This window comes from Naegleria fowleri, assembly GCF_008403515.1.
Source record: "Naegleria fowleri strain ATCC 30894 chromosome Unknown tig19, whole genome shotgun sequence".
Classification (NCBI taxonomy): domain Eukaryota; phylum Heterolobosea; class Eutetramitea; order Acrasida; family Naegleriidae; genus Naegleria; species Naegleria fowleri.
The window spans coordinates 501351-525273 of NW_025407951.1; the positions used below are offsets into that span (position 1 = coordinate 501351).

The 23923-nt window shown below is 36.8% G+C and overlaps 10 protein-coding genes across 10 annotated transcripts; 5 read left to right on the forward strand and 5 right to left on the reverse strand.

Annotated features, from left to right (window-relative positions):
• Positions 1–100: 100 nt before the first annotated feature.
• Positions 101–4132, forward strand: FDP41_013591 (uncharacterized protein; the record flags this gene model as incomplete). The annotated part of the gene is made up of 1 exon (XM_044704238.1): positions 101–4132. The coding sequence occupies one exon, from the start codon at positions 101–103 to the stop codon at positions 4130–4132; it is 4032 nt and encodes a 1343-aa protein (XP_044565090.1).
• Positions 4133–4152: 20 nt separating this feature from the next.
• Positions 4153–5076, reverse strand: FDP41_013592 (uncharacterized protein; the record flags this gene model as incomplete). Its single annotated transcript, XM_044704239.1, has 1 exon — positions 4153–5076. The coding sequence occupies one exon, from the start codon at positions 5074–5076 to the stop codon at positions 4153–4155; it is 924 nt and encodes a 307-aa protein (XP_044565091.1).
• Positions 5077–5117: 41 nt separating this feature from the next.
• Positions 5118–7177, reverse strand: FDP41_013593 (uncharacterized protein; the record flags this gene model as incomplete). The annotated part of the gene is made up of 2 exons (XM_044704240.1): positions 5118–6379; positions 6493–7177. The coding sequence occupies 2 exons, from the start codon at positions 7175–7177 to the stop codon at positions 5118–5120; spliced, it is 1947 nt and encodes a 648-aa protein (XP_044565092.1).
• A 434-nt stretch (positions 7178–7611) lies between these two features.
• On the forward strand, positions 7612–10310 carry FDP41_013594 (uncharacterized protein; the record flags this gene model as incomplete). The annotated part of the gene is made up of 3 exons (XM_044704241.1): positions 7612–8024; positions 8132–9495; positions 9556–10310. 3 exons carry the CDS (start codon positions 7612–7614, stop codon positions 10308–10310), a joined length of 2532 nt encoding a protein of 843 aa, XP_044565093.1.
• A 460-nt stretch (positions 10311–10770) lies between these two features.
• On the forward strand, positions 10771–12379 carry FDP41_013595 (uncharacterized protein; the record flags this gene model as incomplete). Its single annotated transcript, XM_044704242.1, has 3 exons — positions 10771–11256; positions 11315–11501; positions 11577–12379. 3 exons carry the CDS (start codon positions 10771–10773, stop codon positions 12377–12379), a joined length of 1476 nt encoding a protein of 491 aa, XP_044565094.1.
• Positions 12380–12471: 92 nt separating this feature from the next.
• FDP41_013596 (uncharacterized protein) lies at positions 12472–14563 on the reverse strand (the record flags this gene model as incomplete). Its single annotated transcript, XM_044704243.1, has 5 exons — positions 12472–12800; positions 12868–13634; positions 13798–13895; positions 14012–14210; positions 14322–14563. 5 exons carry the CDS (start codon positions 14561–14563, stop codon positions 12472–12474), a joined length of 1635 nt encoding a protein of 544 aa, XP_044565095.1.
• A 479-nt stretch (positions 14564–15042) lies between these two features.
• FDP41_013597 (uncharacterized protein) lies at positions 15043–16613 on the forward strand (the record flags this gene model as incomplete). Its single annotated transcript, XM_044704244.1, has 2 exons — positions 15043–16159; positions 16219–16613. The coding sequence occupies 2 exons, from the start codon at positions 15043–15045 to the stop codon at positions 16611–16613; spliced, it is 1512 nt and encodes a 503-aa protein (XP_044565096.1).
• Positions 16614–16623: 10 nt separating this feature from the next.
• On the reverse strand, positions 16624–18819 carry FDP41_013598 (uncharacterized protein; the record flags this gene model as incomplete). Its single annotated transcript, XM_044704245.1, has 6 exons — positions 16624–16944; positions 16995–17018; positions 17068–17086; positions 17135–17158; positions 17215–17881; positions 17943–18819. 6 exons carry the CDS (start codon positions 18817–18819, stop codon positions 16624–16626), a joined length of 1932 nt encoding a protein of 643 aa, XP_044565097.1.
• A 149-nt stretch (positions 18820–18968) lies between these two features.
• On the reverse strand, positions 18969–20134 carry FDP41_013599 (uncharacterized protein; the record flags this gene model as incomplete). Its single annotated transcript, XM_044704246.1, has 3 exons — positions 18969–19655; positions 19807–19866; positions 19940–20134. 3 exons carry the CDS (start codon positions 20132–20134, stop codon positions 18969–18971), a joined length of 942 nt encoding a protein of 313 aa, XP_044565098.1.
• Positions 20135–20660: 526 nt separating this feature from the next.
• FDP41_013600 (uncharacterized protein) lies at positions 20661–23718 on the forward strand (the record flags this gene model as incomplete). Its single annotated transcript, XM_044704249.1, has 6 exons — positions 20661–21308; positions 21373–21806; positions 21868–22333; positions 22383–23078; positions 23129–23171; positions 23237–23718. 6 exons carry the CDS (start codon positions 20661–20663, stop codon positions 23716–23718), a joined length of 2769 nt encoding a protein of 922 aa, XP_044565099.1.
• Positions 23719–23923: the final 205 nt, after the last annotated feature.

Sequence of the window (23923 nt, forward strand, 5' to 3'; positions counted from 1 at the left end):
GTTGAAATCTCTATTCAGTGTTGGCAATAATAACAACAACAACAACGGAACAACATCATGTTCGAGTGTTGATGAAGTGACCTATCGATGGATTTGTAACATGTGTGCATGTGTGATTGAATCCAACACCATCCGATACGTCAACTACAATGAAAAACAATTCGATCTCTGTGAAACATGTTTCAATAAGTGCTACGATCGTGTTTTGAAAAAGAAAAAACACAATTCATCATCCACGAACAATGACAGTGTAGACGTTGATGATGACAATATCAATGAATTTGCACAAATCGTGGAAGAAGATTTAGGGTTCTTTATTCCCGAAACGGCACATTATTTTGATATGAAAAAGAAAATCGAATCCGATCGAGTCAACAAGATCATGTTTAAATCTTTTATTGAAAATCGTTTAAAACCATGTTTTGGTTTATTGAATTCTTCCGCTGACAAGTATGAGTGGATGAGATATGAACAAGTGTTTCACTTAATTTGTTGTATTGCTTTGGGTTTGGAATACTTTCTACAAGTTCCAAAAAAGTACAGCACTAATGACAAGTCATGGAAAGAACGATGTTTTGTGTCCATTTGTGGAAAGAATAATTTGGATTGGTACTTGTGTGACTATGCTTGTTTATTTAAATGTATTGTATTGGCTCCCATTCACTTTGCTCAAACCAATGACGAAATGAGACATATTGTTGAACTCACAGAGAGTCAAGCTGTCATTTGTACGCCAGAATTCATTGATCGTTTTATTGAAATTGCGAAAGAGCACACAAAGTCTGTGAAATATATTATTGTGATGAATGAAAGGTCAGAACCTAATGAAAGTGTTGAAAAATTTAGACAAACCATTTGGAATGATGATTCACCTTCCTCGAAGATAAATGTCATTCCACTCTCTGATGTCATTGAAAAGGGTAAAACCATTCTATGTGAATATTTAAACAAAATCAATAAGGTGAAAAAGAATCGCTATTCTAAATACTTTAAAGATTATGAAACAATTTTAACTCAAAATAAGAGCTCTTCTTCCATCCACAAACTTTGGATCTATCTAGAACATGAAGAATTTATTTTAAACACATTGAATCATCCAGATGATTTATTAACACTTGTCTTTACGAGTGGCAGCACTGGTCAGCCAAAAGGTATTATGGTCAAAGATTCATCTCTGAGAAGAGAATTGAGTGGTTTTAGAACGGAAGTACCAAGAGTGTTATTTTCTTTTTGTCCATTGGCTCACATGTCTGATCGTAAACATGTCATGATGGGAATTTGTGATGGAGCAAGAATTGGAATTTTCACTCGAGAATTCTCTCACATCTTTGAAGACATTCAATTGTGTCGACCAACAGTTCTCGCTTCAACACCACGAATATACAATGTTCTCTATGATGAGTTTAAAAAGTGTGTCGAGTTGGAACATTCACAACTCAATGAAATGCATAAGAGTGAAAAAGAAATTGAGGAACAAGTCATGGCTGATTTTAGAAAAATGCTTGGAGGTCGATTACAAACAATTATTATTGGAGGAGCATCGAGTAGTAGTCAAGTGAGAGATTTCTTGTCTCTTTGTTTTAAATGTCATGTCAGTGATGGAATGGGATCTTCTGAGGCTGGAGGAATTATGAATGATGGACGAGTGCATCAATCGGTCCATTACAAATTAGTTGATGTTCCTGAGATGAATTACTCGATTCGAGATAAACCCTATCCTAGAGGAGAACTCTGTGTGAAAACAGAAACCATGTTTGCAGGATATTTCAAGAATGAAGAATTGACCAATCTCGCATTGGATAATGATGGATGGCTTCACACGGGTGACATTGTGGAAGAGCTAGGTCCAAAGAATTTGAGAATTATTGATCGACTTAAAAATATATTCAAAATGGCACAAGGAGAATTTGTGTCACCAGCCAAAATTGAAGACATTCTCATTTCATCCAAATACATTTTTCAAGCATATGTGTATGGAAATATCAAGAGAAGCTTTTTACTTGCTGTTATAGTTCCAAATGCAACACTCGTTAAGAAATTTGCAATCTCTGAAGGAATTTTAGAATTTTCTTCGAATCAAAACAACACTCGTATCGATGAAATTAAGAACAATGAACTTGATGATCTTTCTCCTCTCACTGACGAAGAAAAGAATATTCTCAAATCCAATGAAAAGATTAAGAAACTACTTTTAGAAGAAATTGAAAAGGTTTCAATGAAAGGTTCACTACTTCCCTATGAAATACCAAAAGATATCATTATCGATTTTGAACCATTCGATCCAGACAAATTGTTGACTCCTTCCATGAAAGTGAAAAGATTTGAATGTGAAAAATATTATTTCAATCAATTAGAAGAACTCTATGAAAAAATCGACCCCACCACGGAAAAAAACACACAAAGAATCACTGACGAAATTCGAGATATTTTGTTGAAAAGTACTACCACTGAAAATGTTACCACGAGTAATGACACCAGTCGTGGTACTTTTAAGGCAATTGACAGTTTGCATGCTGTTAAATTTTCAGGAATTCTCAAAAACAAATATCACATGGAAATTCCACTTTCACTCCTCTTTTCACAGAAAGATCAAGACATTGATTCTGTAGTGGAGAGAGTTTCGAAATTCATTTCTGAAAAGAACTCTCCCTATTGTGATCTTAATCAAGAAGGATTGGATTGGAAACAACAATTACTATTACCAACTTCAATGATGAAAGAAATTGCTGAATTATCTCAAAGGAAAGTAAAAATCAAACACATTTGTGATTTAGAGAGAGACATACTATTGACAGGATGTACTGGATTTTTAGGTGCATTTATTTTGAGAGATTTATTGGAAGAAATTTTAAAATCAAAAAAAAAGGTGAAAGTGTTTTGCATTGTAAGGAGAGAAGTGAAAAAGAATGAAGAAGAAACAAGCTCATTGAAAAGTCCATTGTTGTTGAACTCGATTGAAAATAATCTTGAAGTAATGAAGAGAGTTAAGAAAACAATGCAAGAATTCATGTTGTGGAAAGATGTGTATGAAGAGCATATTATTGCTTTGCAGGGTGATCTTTCAAAGCCCTTGTTGGGTCTTTCAGAAACTCAATTTCATGAGCTTGCCTCAAGAATTGAATTAATTTATCACAATGGAGCTTATGTGAATTCGGTCATGTCGTACTCTCAATTATATCCAAGCAATGCAGGTTCTACCTTGGAAATTCTTAAACTTGCTATACTTTCTTCACATGATGATGAGTATTCATCAATGACTCCAATCGTTTTAATTTCAACAGTTGGAGTATTGCAGAGTGGCCTTTCGTCTTTTGGTTTTCCAACTCAAATGAATCATTCCACAGAAAAAGAGGAAATGATACAAGATTTGACTGCTCATGCAGTTTATGTTTTGAAACAGTTAAAGACCCATTTGGAGCATACGAATGGGTACAACAGCACAAAATTTATTTCGGAACAATATATCCAACAAGTTCGCTTACTTGGTTATCCAGCTTGTATATTTAGACCTGGAATGATCGGATCAGATTCTGAAAATGGAGTTTCAAATTTAGCAGATTGGGTCAACAGACTTGTTCTTGGATGTTTTGCCATGAGATGTTATCCAAAAACAGGAAGAAGCTTAAATGTCATCCCTGTGAATATTGTTTCGAAGGTTATTGTTTGCATGAGTCAATATTTTCATACCTATGTTGAAACTCTTGAGAACAGTAACATTGTGAAATATCAATTATTTGAATTGGCGAATACTGAAAACTATGTCGTGCAATTTAGTGATCTGTTGGAAAGTGCTGCCAAAGTTGAAGCATCCAAGAACGAGCAAGCAAGCATGGAAAAGATGACATGTGTGCCTTATCAAAAATGGAAACAGAAGTTAACAGAGATGAACAACAGTGCGACACCAGACGACAATTTATTAAGACTAGCAACTATTTTCAAGTCTGGTTATGAATTTCCTTCTTCTGGAAGTCAGCTTCAGAATCATCATGTTCACAAAATCATTCAAGCTCTTTCAAAAACAGACGACGAAAATTGTCGCAAGCTGATTCCTTATAGACAAATGGATTCGTCCTATTTTGAAAAACAAGCCTCCTATTTGGTGGCACATAGAAATTTACCTCGCAACAATTAAAATACAAATCATGTGCAACTTTAAAAGGAGCTTGTGGTATAATAGGTGATCATTGATCGTTCTTTGGCCTTATGACTAAAACTCCAAGCCACATATTGAACAGCCAATACTACGAAAGAGTGTAATCCAGAGCTCAAAAAGAATAAAGCAGTAACCAATATGCATACAGTCAGTGATACAATATAGAATGCAAACAATCTCAAAATCCAATCTCTGTACTTGGTCAAAAATCTTAGGCGTGATGTATCATTCGCAGCATTGTTATGGCTGTTGTTGGAATTTGATTGCTGAAGCCTCTTGTTAGACAACATGACAACTATCAAACACAAAACTCCCAAAAACGTCACTGCGAAATTCATAATAAAATACACAACTCGAGCGGCTGTAGATCCTGAAGCATTCAAAGCAACATTTCCAGAATACAATAATTTTCTACTTGAAATTCCGAACATGCTAAATTCATATCCTTCTGGGAAAATTAGACCAGCCAAGTCGAAAACCATCAATCCACAAGCCAATCCGAATTGTAGCAACAATAACACTATACATGCAATAAATAATGTTCGATCTGTTCCTGGTATTCTAAACAATAAATAGGGATTTTGAAAAAGAGTTTGATTTCTTTCTTCTTCCACTTGAATATGCCTTTCCAAAGCAGATTGTCCTTCCTGAGAGTCTAAAGCATGTCTTCTATCAAAGAAACAATTCCGAGAAGCCAGATGCACTGTTTTCATATCTGGAGTACGATATTCAAAAGGTACACTCCATTTTGGAATGAGAGGTTGATCGGGATCATCCGATTGATTAATTGTATGTGTTCTAATCACCATGTACGTTGGATGAAGTTTATAAGTCATTCTCTTTTTAAGTTTCTCTGATGAGTGTGGATGATGACCCTCACCATCGTGCTGGTGATGCGAATCTTGGAGTTCCATTTGAGACATTTTTTGTATTTTTATTTAAACCTGATTTAGAAACTACGAAACTACAGAACAAAACTCCAGAAAGTCATCATTACCAACATCATCATTGCAACCATTACATCACTGCATAGAGAGATCCTGCTCACAGTAGTCTCATTGACGACTCCACGACTAGCCTTAGGTGATTGAGAAGTGTTATTCTTAAAGCTCAATGAAGGTTTCGGAGATGGCTTTGGAGAGGATGGTTTGGGAGACACCTGCGGAGATGGGGAAGGTTGTGGAGTTGGTGGAATGGGTTGTGAAGTATTGCATTTCAAAACAGGTACTTGTTCATACACATTCCAAAAAGGACATACTTTTGAAAACATGGTATCATTGACCACTGGATTCACTTGTCCATTTGTGATTTGTAAGATTAAGAGAGTATCATTACACACACTGTATCTTGGCCATACTGTTTGGGTGGGTTGCAAATTCATTTGGTTGTTGGCATTCTTATTAGGATTGCCACTCACCACAAAGTTATTCCAATAAATGATCATTTGTTTCGAGAATTCCATTTCCACAGAAGTAAAGGTGTAGGGATTAGATCTAACATTTAAAGTACTTGGAAATTGCATGGGTAATTCCGCGGCATGAGCAGTTTGAAAACATGCTGGTACCCATGAAAAGTGATAATCATAAATGTACAGATACGTGTTGTAGAGGAGAGATGAAAACACTCCTGCCAAATATCGAGCATTGCATTGGAGAACACTATTACTCAAAATTTCATTAAGGTATACCAAATTGTTGGGATATTGAGATAATGTGTAATAATTGTGCAATTGAGGATGGATTTGTTGCATATTGGAGAAGCCAAAATATTGTGCAATGACAGCTTTCTGACCTGTCACGGTAATATTGGTAGGAAGAACACCACATGTGAATCCTGTCATTTCATTTCGAGTCGTACCGATCAACAGGTTGACCTTCTTGTAAGTGCCATTACTAATATACTCATAGAATGGAGAAGGAAGATAATAACCATCGATCGATGGTTTGTACTCTTCCGTGGTGGCATTGACTTGATAATCAATAATCCACTTGGCATCCAAACTTCTCAAGCATGAAGGTGAATTGCAGTTAAATTTGGCTTTAAGATTGGCAGCGTAGGATTGAGCCTCTTGTTTCGACAATTGAATGTTCCAAGGAAGTGCAGATCCACTTTGAATGATGGCACTTTTGAAATCGGAGGTGCTGAGAAGAGGTGTGGCCAAGTGAAGTAAGGTTGAAACTCCACCAGCGCTCTCACCACCAATGGTAATTTTACTCACGTCACCACCTAGAGATATTTCCAAATGGATGGAATCAAAAAGAAGATTGAAATTAAAAACGCCATGTGTGGAGAAAGTCAATTCTCTAGCACATGGGTCAATGTCCAAAAGAATTACTTACCAAAGTTGGCAATGTTGTTTCTCACCCATTTCAAAGCAGCTATTTGATCGAGCATTCCCCAATTGCTTGAGGTCTTACCATTCTCTGCTAAAAACATGTCATCATTCAAGAAACCAAGAATACCAAGTCGATAATTGATGGTAACAAGCACAATGGGAGCATTAGTGTCTTGAGCAATTTGCACCCAATAATCTCCACTGTAAATGTTTCCTGAACCTTGTTTGAATGCTCCTCCATGAATCCAGAAAAAGACAGGTAATGGTTTAGAAATGTTGGTTGGAGTCCAAATATTTAAAAACAAGCAATCTTCTGAGAGAGGTTGTGAATAGTTACTGTCACTTGGAATCTGAAGGCAGACGTTTCCAAAAGAAGTAGCGTTGAATATCTCAGAGGAATACACGGTAGGTAATTCGACAGGAGGCTTAAAACGATTGGAACCACCAGTGTTCTCTGCATATCGAATTCCAAGGAATGCTCTCACAGAGGGAGTTGCATAAAAACCTCTCACTCTTCCTTGTTGTGTGGAAACGAGGAGAGGATCATTATTGCCTTGTGCATTTACCAAGTTTAGCAATAGGAACGCAAAGAAGAACAGGAGTGAAAGGACAAACGACCCATTCACACAGTTCACACCAGCGAGGCAAGAACTGGCGGAAGGTCGTGCGAGAAAACATGTCCACAACATTTTTTTCAGAATTCGTGATGAGAAAGGAACTTGTTCCGATTCATGAATTCAAGTTCTGATCAGAACTTGTTGTTCCGCCGTTACGCAAAGATTTTCTGTTGCCCTTTTAAAGAATGAATTGGAGAAAGTTTGGAAATGTGAGGAATGGGGACCGTCACTTGGCGAAACTACATTGCGTTTGTCCACTTCCATCAATTCATAGAATATCATTTCATTCGCTCTGTTTCAATATCCATCTCACGAGGAGGCCAACCAAAGAACCAAGATCGGACTTTCCCTTTCGGAGTGTTTCATTACAACCTTTCTCATTAAAAATATCTCAAAAAAACGAATAATTTATTTTTGAGTCTCGTTGCGACGTGTTATCGAATCGATTTTCAGTACAACCGCATGCAATGGCTCTTCGCGAATTGATGATTTTTGTAGGTGTCATCATGACCCTCATGGCTCTGGCTCTTGCCCAAGCTCTTCCAACTTCACTTTCCTATCAACCCGGACAAGAATTTGTTTTCAATTTACATGGAACCGTGGACGCCCGTGGTTTTGTTCAAACTCAGGGTCAGACCACCAACGGAACCACCTCAACCTTGGATTCGACCTATGTCCACCGATGTGATCAAATTAATAACGATGGTTCATTCATTTTCGTGATGAATATGTTCAATACTGAAGTGGGTGTGGGTCAAAGTGTGCCAGAAGCATTGAGAAGCAAGACTCGCTTGACATCATCTGCTGCTGGCTTGAAGAGAAAACCAAAAACAAGCCTTGTTTCTTTGGGAGATGCTGAACCATTAGGCTATGACATGTACTTCCAACAATTGCCTAATGGACAAATCACCAACGTGTGGTAAGTGGTCTGAATGATTATTTGAAGCTCTTTATTTAATTTCGTGTAACTCCGTATAATCAATCCTTCTTCTTTTTCCAAACTGTGATGATGTTTCCAAACCAAAGGTATGAGAGTGATGACTCTCTCTACTTTGTCAACGTAAAGCTCAGTGCCATCACTGCTTTCCAAACCTATGTCACTCAAAGTGTTGTCAACGGTGTTTTGGAGCAAGATCCAGTGGGTGTTCATACAAGCAATTATCAAGGTGTAAGCAGTAATGTGTTGACTTTGAACAAGCAATTCAGCCAAAACAACTTCCGTTCCTTCTCCGATGCTCAAGTTACATCAAACAATGTCCAAATCTCAGCTTCTTCTCAAACAGTTGTTCATGCATCTGGCTATATCATGCAAACATCCACCTCACAAATTACCAACGCAATTTCAATGCAATTAGGAAATGATGCATTGAAGAGATCTCAATATTATACCAATTCCACTGGTTTTGATATGAATATGAGAAGTGCTGGCTCATTAACTATTGTTTTAGCAAACCAACAAAAATTGGAATCATTCACAAAGATTTCACCCATTAACAATGCCAATTATACAAAGTCTACATTGTTTGAAGCTGGAAAGAATGTTATTGCGGGCTTGTCTTTGCAAGATTATAAGTTACCTACTATAAGCCAAGATCCTTCTGTCATGATTCAATCAGTTTTAGAATCCAGAGAACCATTGATCAAACACCACAAGACTTTGAAGGCACTCGTCAAGTATTTCTCTAGCTCTGCACCTGTTGTAATTTCTTCTCTCGATATGGTCAAGTCGGTCCTTCTCAAACACATCAACTTGGTGAGACAAAACAATGACAAGATTATGAGAAGCAAGTTGTTTTATATTTTATCTGGATCTCAACACTTTGAGGAAATGTTTGTCAATGAGTTTATTGATTATGCTATTGCTGAAAAGCAACCAACTTTGAATAATGAGCTGCTATTCCATGCAATTCTTGCTCTCAACACTGGATTAAGACAACCATCCAACATTAGCATTCGTAAGATTCATGTTCTATTCTTAAAGTACAGTGCCCAAGCTAATTCAATGATCAGAGACGCAGCCATTTTGTCATTTGGATCTTTGGTTAGTAGAGATTCGGTTAGCCCTTCAGTTAAAAGAGATGCTGCCAATACTTTGCTTGAAATGTTAGATCGTATTACTGCTTCCAGAGAAATGAGAAGCAGTGATCCACACTTGGCTGTGAGTATTTTGGGAGCCATCTACAATGCTGACAACATTTTCCAACCAGAAGAAATTGTTAAGAGAGCCCTTAAATTGCTTGCTACTGAAGCCAATCCAAGCATTGTTTCTGCACTCAAGATGGTCTTGAGCTCCTTCGCCAAGAAGCATTCCATTCCATCTGCCAAGCTTATGCTTGATGATTCTCCATATCCATACAATAGATCCATTTCTAAGGATTACAATGTTGGAGGTAAGTTTTGAATGGACATTCGAGAATGATGAATAATTTACATAATTCTCACACACACAGGTGAAACGATCTCAATTGACATTCACGGAGATTTATTTGTTGGTACTAACTTTGATTGCAATCATCCTCAATTCAACTATTTGGGAAAGGCTGAAGCCTACGCTAACGTCAATGTACTTGGTGTTAAGCAATCGTCCATCTTTGATGCTAAGGCTGCTTACGGAAAACAAGGATCCGTTGCTGTTGCTAACGAAATCTTCTTGAGTGTCTTTGATAAGGTAGTCTATCAACAAACATTACCAACTCAACTCATTGATTGCAACTTGCATACATATCAATTGTATCATGCCTCTCCTGGATTTAGTTTCTCATACACTGTTTGGGTATCAATTGTTCCAATTACTTTTTCTGCTGGAGCCGATTTAGTTTTGAATGCCCAATGGGGATGGCAAGTGTGTGATGCTCAATTGAGTGCTATGGTTGAACTCATTCCATCTGCTGATTTGGTTGTCTCAGGAAAGGCAGAGATTGATTTATTGATCATTAGAGGAGGTGTTGAATTGGATGCATCATTCCAGGCTGCTCTTGTACCTCAAGCTTATGTCCATGGAACTTTGTGCACAGTGGGTATTGATGTACAATTACAAACACATCCAATGTCTGCTGATTTCGAAGCGTACTATATGTGGAGAGATTGCAAGTATTGGATCTTTGATTGTCATTGGGGACAACACGACACTAGAACATTGTGGTCTTGGTCTTTACCTGCTCAACAACAAACTCTTTTCAACAAGGAATGGAAAATTCAAGTGTAATTAACCCAAGTAAATCTTTACAAGAGTGACACACAGCGGTTTAACTCAAGCATAATTTAGTGAGATTGTTGGAATCTATGATATGAACCAATAACATCAACCTTTGTAAAATTGTCAACAAGAGGTTGGGTGACTTCACACAAACATTTTAAAAAAATACCCCAATAATAACTAACAAACACCCGCTCAATGATCAAAAGACATTGAAGAATGATAAAGAAATTGTTCTGATGGTAATTTCGATATCGACCTTCAGAACAATTTCTTTATCATTCTTCAAGAGTAAAATCCATGATTAAAGAAACTCCAACAAAACATTTCTTCTCAATCAAAGCCTGCTGTCCAGTTCGGAGTTGTTGTTCAAAAAATGCATTGTGAGGTCAAGGCTGTGTTGCTGTTGGTCATCTTCGTGATGATGATGATGATATCATATTCCAGCCTTCTTGCGAAGGCAACTCCAATGGATCACGGTGGGGGACAGAGGAGTTCTGAATTTTCCATTCCTCATCGATATGAAACGAATTCATTTCGTACAGCACTCGATGATTTCATGGATCAGCCCGATCCCAATTTTCATTACCAGATCTTTGAGACCTTTCCTGTGGATATCAATGGTATTCCCATCAAGCAGAAAGGTGGTCCTGCATCGTCTGCTGTTGCTACATGTTACGTATTGAATATGACCAGCCAAACTTGGCTTAGCGATAGGGACATTCTGAATGGTCGATACATTTGGTGGCATTATCATTTGGTCATTGTTCCCAATGATTTGAATAGAAATTTAAAACATGCATTGATGTGGATGATCGGTAAACACAATACTGATCTAAAACCATATCTAGGTGATTTACCAGACTTGACCAAAATTGCAGTCTCTACAAGGAGCATTGTGACCGAGTTGCAACAAGTTCCAAACCAACCTATTGTGTTTGCAGTGGATCCAAAGGTAAGTATCTGTTGATAATGCGTCGTCGTTAATAATCATCGAGCGATGAACCAAAAAGCATGAGGAACGCTCCGAGGATGGAGTGGTTGCTTTGACATGGAGATACTTCCTAAATGACACAAGTAAACCTTATTGGATTGCCCATTTACCAATGACAAGAGCAGGAAAAAGAGGTTTAGATACTATTCAAAGCTTTGCAAGAAAACAATTGAATGTGAATATTGAAACGTTTACAGTGATGGGAGGTAGGTGTTTTTGATAACTCGATTAGTTTGGAATTTCTTGTTTTATCCTTCACAAAACTATTTCGGACAACTAAGGAAGTAAGAAGGGATGGACAACTTGGCTTCTTGCTGCTGTCGATCATCGTGTGACAAATATCATTCCCATGGTCATTGCAACATTAAATCTACAAAAATGTCTCATTCATACCTACGACAGTCTTTGTGATTTTCCAATTGCAATGGATTCGTATATTGATCAAGGAATTACATCTCGAGTCAAAACTACACAGTTTTCACAACTTGCTGGAATTATTGACCCATTGATTTACAGAGACAGGTTTGCAAATATTCCAAAATTACTCATCTATGCTCTGGGTGACGAATTCTTTTGGGTAGATTTATCTTTATTTTCATTTCCATTCCTTACAGGAGGATTGAACAATAAGAGACTGAAATATTTACCAAATACAGGACACAATATGAACGGAAGTGATATGCTGGATGCAGTTCATGTTTCCTACTATGCGTATTTATATGGAATTGATTTACCAGTTTACGATTTTCATCATATCGATCGAGGTCATGGTATCGATGTTGAGTTACGAATACTAAATGGTACCATACCACGAGTTGTGAAATTATGGCAAGCCACCAATGAAAATGCAAGAGATTTTAGAATTACTACAATTGGTAAAGCGTACACATCAAGCGTTGTACCACCAAGTGATGATTCTGGCCTGGTTTACAATGTTTCTGTGAACAATCCAAAGAAGGGATATACAGCTTTTATGATGGAAATGGAATTTGATGTTATTCAAAAACCAGGTATTCCTGTAATTCGATTTACTACGAGTGCCTACATTACGCCCACAAGCACTCCATGTGTGTATCCTTATTAATAACACGATGAAAAAATTAAAGTTGGCCTTAAATGAAAAGAAAATGATGATTGGAAATGACATTTTAATTTGAACGATCAACAACACACTAATTAGTGGATTAAAGCCGAAGATTCGCTAACTTCATTCTCTTGAGAAAGACCTGCCAAGTAAGCTTGACTTCTTTCCTTGTGTAGCTTTTCATTGATCATTCTCTTATATTTTCCTCTAAAGAGACACGTGAATATAAAACTGAGGCCTAACAATCCAAGATCAATCCATAAAATCAATTGCATTGATGTGTTATTTGAAACTTTCGCATTATTTGAATGTAGTTGATACTGTTGAATAATGTCTAGAATAACCAAAATCACTCCTGCTGTCATGGTTCCAGCTCCATAAATAATAGACGTGGAGGTACTGGACGGTACGGGATAGGTGACTGAATGAGGATGAAAATTGTCACAACATATAAAACATGTTTTTGAACATAAATTCCATTCACTTACCTTCACAACTCATTTCCAAGCAAATAGGAACTGTGGGAACAGAAAACATACCCAGAGCGGCAAGTGATAAACAAGCCATATAGAACAATAGAGTTGTTCTCCTCCACAACATCACTACAGCAAAACCAGAAAATCCAATGGTAGCGAATAGTCCACAACAAGCACAAATTAATTTGTATCGTTTTGTCCTATCAACAATAATACCAATTATCAGTGCTCCAAATATACCAAAAACAATCACTGTTAATCCAAAGACACTTCCATCATACGGAGTATATCCTTTAGGTACAATAATTTGATCAATGAGGGCCACAAATGATTGTAACACAGAATATCCAACCGAGTATGCACACACAAGAGTAACAAAATTACAATTCAACATGACTGATTTTAGGTCATGCCAGAAAGAATGACGATGATGATCATCACTATCAATGATATGTTCTACACCCTCGTTTGGATTTGTCTCATTAATGGATGTCGATGGCATGAGTGCTTCCTTTGGTGCCTTAACAACAGGGGGTGACGGAGGTTTATCTTGGAAAAAGGCAACACTGCCAGTCAACAACAATGTGGCAAGTAATGCCTGTCCCAGCAATAAAAGCAACATTCCATATTCTGAGCCAGACCAATCATCTTCGGCAGTTGAACCGTCATTGATTCCTAAAAGTGCTGGACCAATACCGAATGCAACGCCACTCCCTAATATTCCACATAAAGTTCCAATAGTTGTTGCGAGTGTTCTTTCTTTTTCACCAAACCAGTTGCTAAATGATGATATGCAGAGTGTGAATTTGTTCAGAACATGATTGAAGGGTCGAAAGAGAGAGCACGTTGAATGGATGATTGATATTGCATTCCAAATAGTTTTCATTTAAATAATAATTAAATATCGAATCACAAGAAGAACATCATGCAACAAATCCTTACTTTGACAATAAAGTGGGAGCATTGGACACCAAGGGTTGAGCAACAGCACACAAGGTTTGACCTAAAAATGCAATCCAAAAGTACAATTCCTCTCCTTTCTATAAAAGAGAAAGATCAACATCATGATGAAAATAATAAATGAATTCGATTTTTGATCATAAAAACAATTGTTTCATATACGAATTGTTGTTTCACATGTGCCGACAATACTCACCTTATATCCCAAACATCGAACCCAACCACCAACAAAATTGAGTATTGAAGCGATCAAAATTGAAACTCTCAAACCTTTCTTTTTCATGATCCATGAGCTCACTGAGGACACGGGCACATAGACCACTAAATAGACCAAAGTCATCATGTTCACTTTCCAGGTCTGATCGGGCATTTGCCAATATTTCAATGCAATTGTACTGTCGTACAAGTAGCAGCAGCAGCAGCATTGGTGATGATATTGTTGATAAAACAAATTTGTAATCATTTAAATTATATCAGACACGAATCGTTTGGTGCAAGGAACCTACCTGATCGGAGAGAATGTCGTTTGATACAAGGAACACAAAAAGTTAGACATGGAAAACAGAAATAAAACGAGCCATCGTTTCCTATAGAGTGTGGGTTCAAGAAGAGAGCTCTTTGATGAAGGCTTTTTGGAAAAGAGAAATGAAGGTTTCCACCAAGGTTTCTTTTGAGTTTCCGACTCGGAATCCTTTCCAAGTGATTGTTCACTACTGGAATCTTTGTTGACGGTAATAATGGCAACCATATGGAACGGTCTAGGAGTTGGAATAATTTAATTATGATAATAAAAAGCAACGGGTCTTGATGACTCCGTTTTGGGTGAGTGTGTGTGAGAATCAATGAGAACGGGAGAAGAAATTGAACGTCGTTCGTTTTTGAAAGATCGGCTCTCCGAAGTTTTGTGGCTTCTCTTTCTCCTTGGAATGAAATGGGATAAAGAACCGACCAATTCAAAATTGATCGATTGTATCAGAATGGATTGGTGTGATTTTATCAGAGAATTCAATTGAATTGGCCACCAAATTGTTGTTTTTGGGTTGAATGCGCTTCACAGAAGAATTTAAATTGTTGTTTTGCTCAAAATTTTAAACGTTAGCAAAAAATAGGCTTCTTTATCATCAGGAGAGCGAAATACCTGAGAGGTTGATCTTGAAAGATACCAAAGATAACAGTCTATGTTGCCATATTACAAATTTTGAATTTGTCGATCTCCGAACGAAAGAAATGAAAGAACCCGATTGGATTAACAAGACATCGTCCATGTGTTTGCTTGGAAATTTAGTTGAGCCTAATTCGATAACAGCAAGCTCGGGATTGGATTTGGAGAAGTTCTTTGTTAAAGTTGTGAATTTATCTCAATGGGTTTTTGGTTTAGACTCGGATTGTCAAGGAATTTGGGTTGAAAGCGACAAATATTGGTATAAATTACTCCAACCTTCAACAGAATATCAATCATTATTTGCTCCTTTTGAACGGCGTTGCAATCTTTGGATCCTTTTAAGAAAATATTTATCTGAGTGGGTAGATATGTTGAATGACTCAAAAGAATCAGGCTCTAATTTGGATCAAAAAATCAAGTCATTGACATTGAACAAAGTATTAGAGGAGATTGAGAAAAATAATTTTACTGAGGCTGATCTCATCAACAATGCAAGCTTCATTGCAGAAAAAATCAATGAAGATGAAAACGAGTTTACACTAGACGACACTAATGCAGCATTATTACCTCCATTCCTATCCGAATTATTGGACAGAGCCAACAAAGGTCCAATAATTGACAATGAGGATACTACTTATGAAAGTGATGATTATGAAGATTTTAAGATCGTAATAGACGATGTAGACTCAGACGAGGAGTTAGAAGAAGACTCAGATTATCGTCAAGAGGTTGAGGAAAGTGATGAAACTGACAACTCAGAAAACGAAGATGAAACCTTTGAACCTGAAACGAAAAAACAGAAACAATTCAAATCAAAACAACAACAGAACGGAGGAAAAACGACGAAAAACAATAGAGAAACACCCAAGAAAAAGAAAATAGAAGACTCTGAATCAGAGAGAGAAGGATCAAAGAAAAGGAAGAAAATATCCAGAAAGCAAAAATTTTCAACAGAATTTAAACCTCCTTCATGGCTGCCAACTATGGATGATTTACTCTCGGAAGAATTTACTCCAGATTTGTTTAGACTGCTGACTACAAAATATGAGGATGGAGTTGAGCCTTCGCCATGCCGAGAATGCCTTAAACGGAGAATTGCTTGTACTAAGGAGCGACCTCTATGTGGGAATTGTTTGGAGGCTGGCACTAGGTGCAACTATCCTTCTTTATTAGAGTGCTCTCGTAAGTTTTCACACATGGTACAACAATGATTTTTAGCCTTACCTATATGTTGAAATTAGCTTGCTTTCATTGTTGCATGTCAGGACGCAAAGTTTGTGATCGACAACGACCAATTTGCAATAATTGTAAAGAAAGAAAAACTGAATGTTTTTATCTCTCCCACAAGGATCGTTTTTTGATTATTGCTGAAAAAAGAATTCAACAAGCCAGAAGAAAATACGCTCAAGAGCATCCACATGAACAACCCGAGTACGAAATTGAATCAGATGATATTGAATATTGGAAAATGCAAGTTGAATTGGAGAAAGAAGAATCAGCTAAACTGAAATCCAAAGTAGAAGAGTTATCCAAAGAACTAGAAAAGTACAATCATTCAAAAGCTGAAGAGAAAGAAAAATCAGCTACTCTGGAATCCAACGAAAACGAAAATGAAATCATGGATAGCACATCCTAGTAAAATCATGTCATTTGTTTGCATTTATTTGCTCTCTCAATTTCTTCAGGAACAGCACACACTGAGATGCGCTCCATCTGTCTTGAGGATTGAGAGCAATTGTTCCTTTAAGCAATTCTGTCAGAGGTTCATGGATTGCTTTGTCTTTATAGGCCTGGATGGCTTCTGAGCACAATGTATTAATGTACGAATCGAAATCCGTTCTGGCTATAAGATGAGATCTCTTAATATTGAGAGTGATCATTTCATAAATCATTACTCCCAAGCTCCATATGTCAACTTCTTTGCCATACCCAGTAGAGTTTTCAATTTCTGGTGCAGTATAGTTGGGCTTTACATAAAAAAATGTATTTAGATCTCAATGAAAGGTTTGTTACTTACTGAGCCACAAATAGTATGAGCTTTCTGAAAAGTTGTTAGCGACAATGCTCAGAAATTATAGTTGAACACATACCTCGCCATCATGTACAAATCTAAACAAACACAATAGTTCACAAATATTTCCAATACTAAAAGCTTACCTTGAAAATCCAAAATCTCCAATCCTGTCACATCAAAAAAAGTGAATGATTTCAAAGATAAAACAAACACTGATACTTACTTGACTCTGTATGACTCGTCAAAAAAGGTATTTTTCAACTTCATATCTCTATGAATAATATTATGCGAATGTAAACACTCCAATCCCTTTGCAAATTCGTAAATTTTCTCTACAAGCATATTTGGTGTAATATATCGCTTGCCAGTTGCTGACGATCGAGCATCCACCATGGCATATAAATCTCCTTTTACATAAATTGGCATTACTAGACATATATCGAACTGTGTAATATTTGTTCCTGGGACTTCAGATTTGCTAATGAAGATGTCCAAATATTCAACTAGATTTTCATGCTTAATTTGTTTTGTAGTTGTGGCTTCTCTATATGCTTGACTGGATTCGCTAAGATTTGAGCATGGTACTATTTTCATGGCTTTTTCTTTTCCGTCTTGCAAATCTTTCACTTTCACGACAGTTCCAAAATTACCTTTTCCAATTCTTCCACACACTTTATACCTTGAATTATAAACACCATCGACAGGTTTAGCAGCGATTGGAATATCATCATGCGGCGAGTGAGGTTCATGTGTAGAAACAATTCCAAAATTAAATGGTGTCAATGAAAATTCTAGGATGGTGCTGTTGTTGCTCAAAGTTATCGCTATTAATTTTTCTTCTCCTTTCACGAGACTTTTAATGTCAAATTGAAAGCGGCCTATCAATTGAGCTAACATGTGACAAATATAAACATCAAAACCACACAAAGAAATTACAGATGTCAAACATACCATTATCTGTTGAAATCTTGTGGGCCAGTGACCAAAGAGAAACAGAAAATGTCTCTTCTACAGAAGGAGAAATTGAGACATGAAATTCCTCGTTCCAAGTCATAGTTTCTTCCCCTTGTTTAACACAACTTTTTAAACACGTTCTTTTTGATGACTGAAATATTTCAATTTCTACATAATAATACAGTTGACTTGTTGCAAGTTTTTTGTCCTTAGCGTTTTTCAAAATTATTTTCAATATAGCTTTTCCAGCTTCAATAGCTTTTCGACAAGAATTTTCATATTTTGTCTCATCAAAGTTAAAGTAATTTTTACGTGCAGGAGAATTCATACTATTGGATTGTGATGAAAATGATGGTCTGCTTGAGCCCGAAGAGGGTGATGACAATTGATTATTGCCTGTGTTCTTGGGAGAGTTGTGATCTTGGTTGTTCGAAGAGGTAGGTGAAAGGCTTTTTCCCATACTTTTAAAAAGAGATAATATTGAATCGGAATGAGTACTATTACTTGTTAACGATGATGCTGATGATGAAGATTGTCTTCGTTGTGTTTTGGAATCAAGGTTTTTTGGTGTGTTCATCGACAACGCCACCATGGATGCTGATAAAGAATCATCGGTTGATAATCTTCTAACGGAAGTTGTTTTTGTTGAACTAAAATTATTACTGGGAGATGAATGTTTGTTGTTACTTCCATCATCGAGAAGAAGGTTATTATTTGAATGATCATTTTGGCATGTTGTGGATGAAGAGCTATTGTTGTTGGTGGCGATGCAAGAGGAAGGATGTATTTTAATATTCAATTCATCATCATTGCCCTTTCCGTGTGGGTTCATTGTTGGACATGAATCCGACGAGTAAAGCCTCGATGAAAACATTTTTTTGTTATTTGTCATTCTTGTCATTTGGATGATAGGGACGAATGTGTTTTCGTATAAAAGAGTTAATTGTGAAATGAATAAACTCGAATGATTGTTCGAATCTCAATGAAAAAACCAGTATAATATTCATTGTGTCATAAAAAGATCTATTTCACAACAGTTTTAAGAGCGCAATCTTTGAGTGGATTGGACGAGTTGTTGTTAAGATTGGAATAATAAATAAAAGTCACCATTCCCTCTGGATTGGTAAGAGGTTGACATACAAATGCCCATACTTTCACAAGTTGGATTTGAGTGTTGGTAAATTGCCAATGATATTCATGGACTTGTTGAAATTTAGTTTCTCCCTCAATTCCAAACTTGTCCAGCAAGTTCACTTGTTTTCCATTTTCAAAAACCTTGTAGGTACCTTTTGCAAATCGATCTGACATGCTTTCTTGCATTTTCATCATGGTCGACATGAACACTTCTCTGGATTCGTCAAATCCTAATTCTTTCAAATCATAATTATAGCTAATGGTAATATTTTCAGTTTGATCCTCATTGGCAAAGTTTACAAACACATGAGTAGATGAAATTTTGTTGGACATCATTTTGAAATGAACAGGAATGCATGGAGCAAAGGTAGGCCCAAAATAACCACTCAATATTTTGAAATTTGATGATTCATCATTTGTTGGTACAATCTTTCCCAAGACATCTCCTCTGAGGATGTGAATGGTGATGGTCAGAGTTCCAGATTTTGTTTCTTCGAGAGTGAGCTCTTCAGTATGAACATGTCCAATGGGATATTTCGAATCATTGATTCTGACTTTTGCACTTCCAAGAAAATCCTAAATCATTGGATCATGATGGTCAAAGATGTCATTCAGTGAGATGATGAGGTCATGGATCGTGACGTCATTTCATTTATAAATTTAATTCATTCAGTAGATCATCATCAGTTGTGAAAATTTTCAGAGATTTTCATTCATCTATACCTACATCCTTCGTCAAGCGATCCCAATCCATCACTTTAAATTTAATTTCCATCTCGGAAACGTTCTAATATCATTTAACCATATTTACATAATTGCAAAATAGTGATCATTTTGTTGATCGATCATTACCAGCATACCTTTTCGACAAGAAATGAAAATCGTTCATCATACACTGGATTTAAAGTCTTTTTTACAATTTCTGTTCGTTGATGTTGTTGTGAGGAAGTTGAAATGATGACATAAGGATCACTGAATCCATTCATATCTGCAGCCACAAGGTTGTGACATCGGACCACTCCGACACACACGATATCTCCTGCTTTGAGTGACATTTTTTCGATCATGTCCAAAAACAATGAGATGGAAAAGATCGACAGGACTGATGGACATCGGTGTGGAATTTATTAATGAAAGAATAGCACCATTACAAAGTTCCTGAGATGAACTGGATGTACATTAAGTATTACGATCAAGCAATGAAAAAAGTTGTAGACCTCGAGGGTTGTCAACATCACTAGCGATCTTGAGAGATCTTCAAGCTAGCGTTGCAAAAGACAAAGTCACTGTATAAACTTTTACGGACAACAAATTAAAGTCAAAAGAGGTAAGAGACACACTCAATTCCATTGTAATGCATATCTACATTACAAACAATACAGACTCTATGGGATAAATTTTTCTAAATTTTCAAAAATTATCTCCCGCTTTGAGTGTCACTCACTACATAGAAAGCAATTCGAGTTAACCAAGACCCAAAAAGGTATAAATAACGAAAAAAAATTCGTACTATTGTTCCACAGTATTAAGGCTTTGAAACGACACCAAACGACACACATCGCGACGGGTATTGGAAATACAATGACTCACCCTCCTTCCGGTCCTCGCAAAGCATTGACCAGTAATAGGGTGTACCCAGCAGATGCACCCCTACAGAATCCTCATCATGACAATGATACAGTGCTACGAGTAGCAACACCAGGTGCAGAGGGGGAACCTCCGCATACACAACCACAACAACAAAATCATAACATGAATGATGAATATCTATTTACTAAAGCAAAAACAATGACAAAGCTCCATGAGTCTACTAGTCAAGAAAAATCCCGAGGTTGGCTTGCCAAATCTTTAACGCGAACCATTCTGAAAGGATTTGGTTCATCGACGAGTGTAAATGAATTAATTGATGATTTTACAATAGAAAACGATTTAGTAGCCAAGTCAAGAACGTTTAGCAGTAGTATAGTATCATCATCTGCTTCCAACTTTGAAGAGATGAGCAAAAGTAATTCGTTGTGTGTGCATTGCAGCTTTCGATGCCTGCTTGTTTCAACCATGTTGATCATGATCATCATTCCCGTATTGACTCTAGTTTTACTTTCAATAGGGTTTTCAGTGCTTGCATCCAATGACGTGAAGATGCAGGTAATTATTCAGAGTTATCGGAGAGCTCATAGTTATGTTGACGATTTCTTGTGGGTTTGCATGGAGGCTACATATTCGCTAAAGGTATGTGTTTTAGTACGATCATAATCTTTCACAATTTTAAACGCTTTTGAACAATTTCTCACAGAATGCAATCTTTAAAATGTATTTTATGAAGAAAAGTAGCATTGATATTAATGAGGTCAACATGTATAGCCCTCAAGTTTTTGAGAACTTGATGAAAATTCTTGCTGTCAGCCATCAGCAATACATTGGAAAGATTTACCTTCTGGATTTTACTCCACCGACTGGAGATTATATTTATGTCGACACTGGTTACCAAGTGATGGAGCCGTTGGACAACGAAACAGAGCCCATGTTTGAACCAAGACAAGAAGTGTTTCATATTACTCAACCTGACAATGAAACTTCTTTACAAACAACCTACTATTTCACAATGTTCGGAAATAGGAGAACTGTCTCTTTAGACGAACCAACCTCACATTGGGACCCTAGAAACGACGAATACTATTATCTCTCTCAAATTTATGACGAAGCATTGATACCTTTAGATGTTCAATGGTAAGATTTTATTGTTTGCAACAAAAACAAGGATTTATTCACTTTACTATCACATGGTCAGGCAAGGAGAAACTATCGAACAACGAGTGTACACTTGCTTTCAAGCGAATATTTATTCACCACATAACTCCCATTTCATTGGAGTCACAAGCATTAATGTTAATATAGAATATTTAGCCAACTTTGTAAGATCATTCTATGTCTCACCTAGGTCATTTGTTGCCATTATTGAAATGTTTCACCGTGAGGACGGTATTCATAAACGAGTGATTGGATTCAAAAATGCTTCTTCCATTGCCATATATGATCCAAGTTTGGAGTACGAGTATAGAATTGCTGATGAGTGGGAAATAGGTGATCCCTTATTGAGACATGTGGTGATCAACATTATTCCTGCCAAAATATCTGGCTATTCTTTGTACAAGGACACTTCCTATCCAGATGCTCATGTTCAAACGTTTTTGTTTGAAGGAGAAGAGTATATAGTATCCCATGGAGTTGTCAACAGAACAATTTCCCTTAACATGGTAAGTTTTGAAACAATCATCATCAAATAGCATTCAATTCTGCGCTCAGCAATGGATTGTAGTAGTTGTTGCTCCAGAAACAGATTTCACCAGTAACGTTTTCATGTTGGCTGGTGTTAATGTCGGTATATCTGTTTTATGCCTCTTTGCAAGCTTGTTTTTCAGCTTTATATTTTCAAGAGCTGTTTCGAAACCACTAACCTATTTTTCAAGTGAAAGCAAGGCAATTTCAAATTTAGAGATCAATAAGGGAAAGCCATTTCATTCAGCAATCAAGGAAGTTTTAGAGCTGTCGACTGCCTTTGAAAACATGAAGATGGCATTACGTTCATTTAAAAAATTTGTTCCAAGTGAGCTTGTGAGAGAAATGCTTCAAAAAGGAAATGAAATTAATTTAGGAGGAAAATTGGTGAACAACTTGACCATATTCTTTTCTGACATTGAAAATTTTACGACTTTAAGTGAGGAGCTCGAACCACCGATTCTTATCAAGCAATTGTCAGAATATTTTCATGTTCTCACTGAAGAAATTATTTTAGAAAAAGGAACCTTAGATAAATATATCGGAGATTCTGTCATGGGTTTCTGGGGTGCTCCACAGTACTCGACTCTCTCAGGAATTAGAGCGTGTAAGGCATCATTGAGATGTCAAATGCGAATGGATGAGTTGAGAAAGAAATGGGCTAAAGAGAAAAAGCCCTTAATGAGATGTAGAATAGGAATTCACAGTGGTTCTTGTATTGTTGTAAGTATTCACTCTCATCAACAAGCATTTCTTTTACCATTTTGTTGCAGGGAAACTTTGGATCCAGATGGAGACTCAACTACACAATCATTGGTATGTAATATTCATCCATTCAATGCTTGTTTTTTTCACAATTAAAATGGATTTTTTAATATTAGGTGACAGCGTAAATCTTGCTTCTCGATTAGAAGGTACCAACAAATTTTATAATACGCAAATTATTGTTTCAGAAGATACATACTTGAGGCCGTATGTGTCAGAACAATTAGAGTTTAGAAAACTTGACAAAATCAGTGTGAAAGGGAAATCAATTGGATGCGTGATATACGAGCTTCTTGGAAGGAAGAAAGAATTACCCCCTATTGCGACAATACTGAATGAAGAGACGTCAGAAATTGCTAAAGATCAAAGACCTTTACCTCTTGTAAATGAGGAAATGTTACAAATGCGTTCTGTGTATGATGCTGCTTTGAAAAACTACTTGATGGGAAACTTTAGTGATGCTGCTGTGCAATTTGAAGAGTGTTTAAAATTAATGCCGAACGATGGACCGGCAGCAACTATGCTTGCACGTTCGCAACACTTCTCAACTCATAGACCAAGTAACTGGGATGGAGTATATCACAACGTTGAAAAGTAGTCGACGTTACAAACTTCTGCAAACTCAATCTCTCTTGCGCTGGTGACGTTGACAACCCCTGAAACCTCATGGTAATTCACCGAAGAGAGTTGAATCAGAAAACCAAGAAATATGAGACCTTATTTGGACAACGTTGTCGCTCCATGCAGGTGAAAAGAGTTAAGAAGGAACTTACTTTTGATAGATGTTGATTCCATTCCAAAAG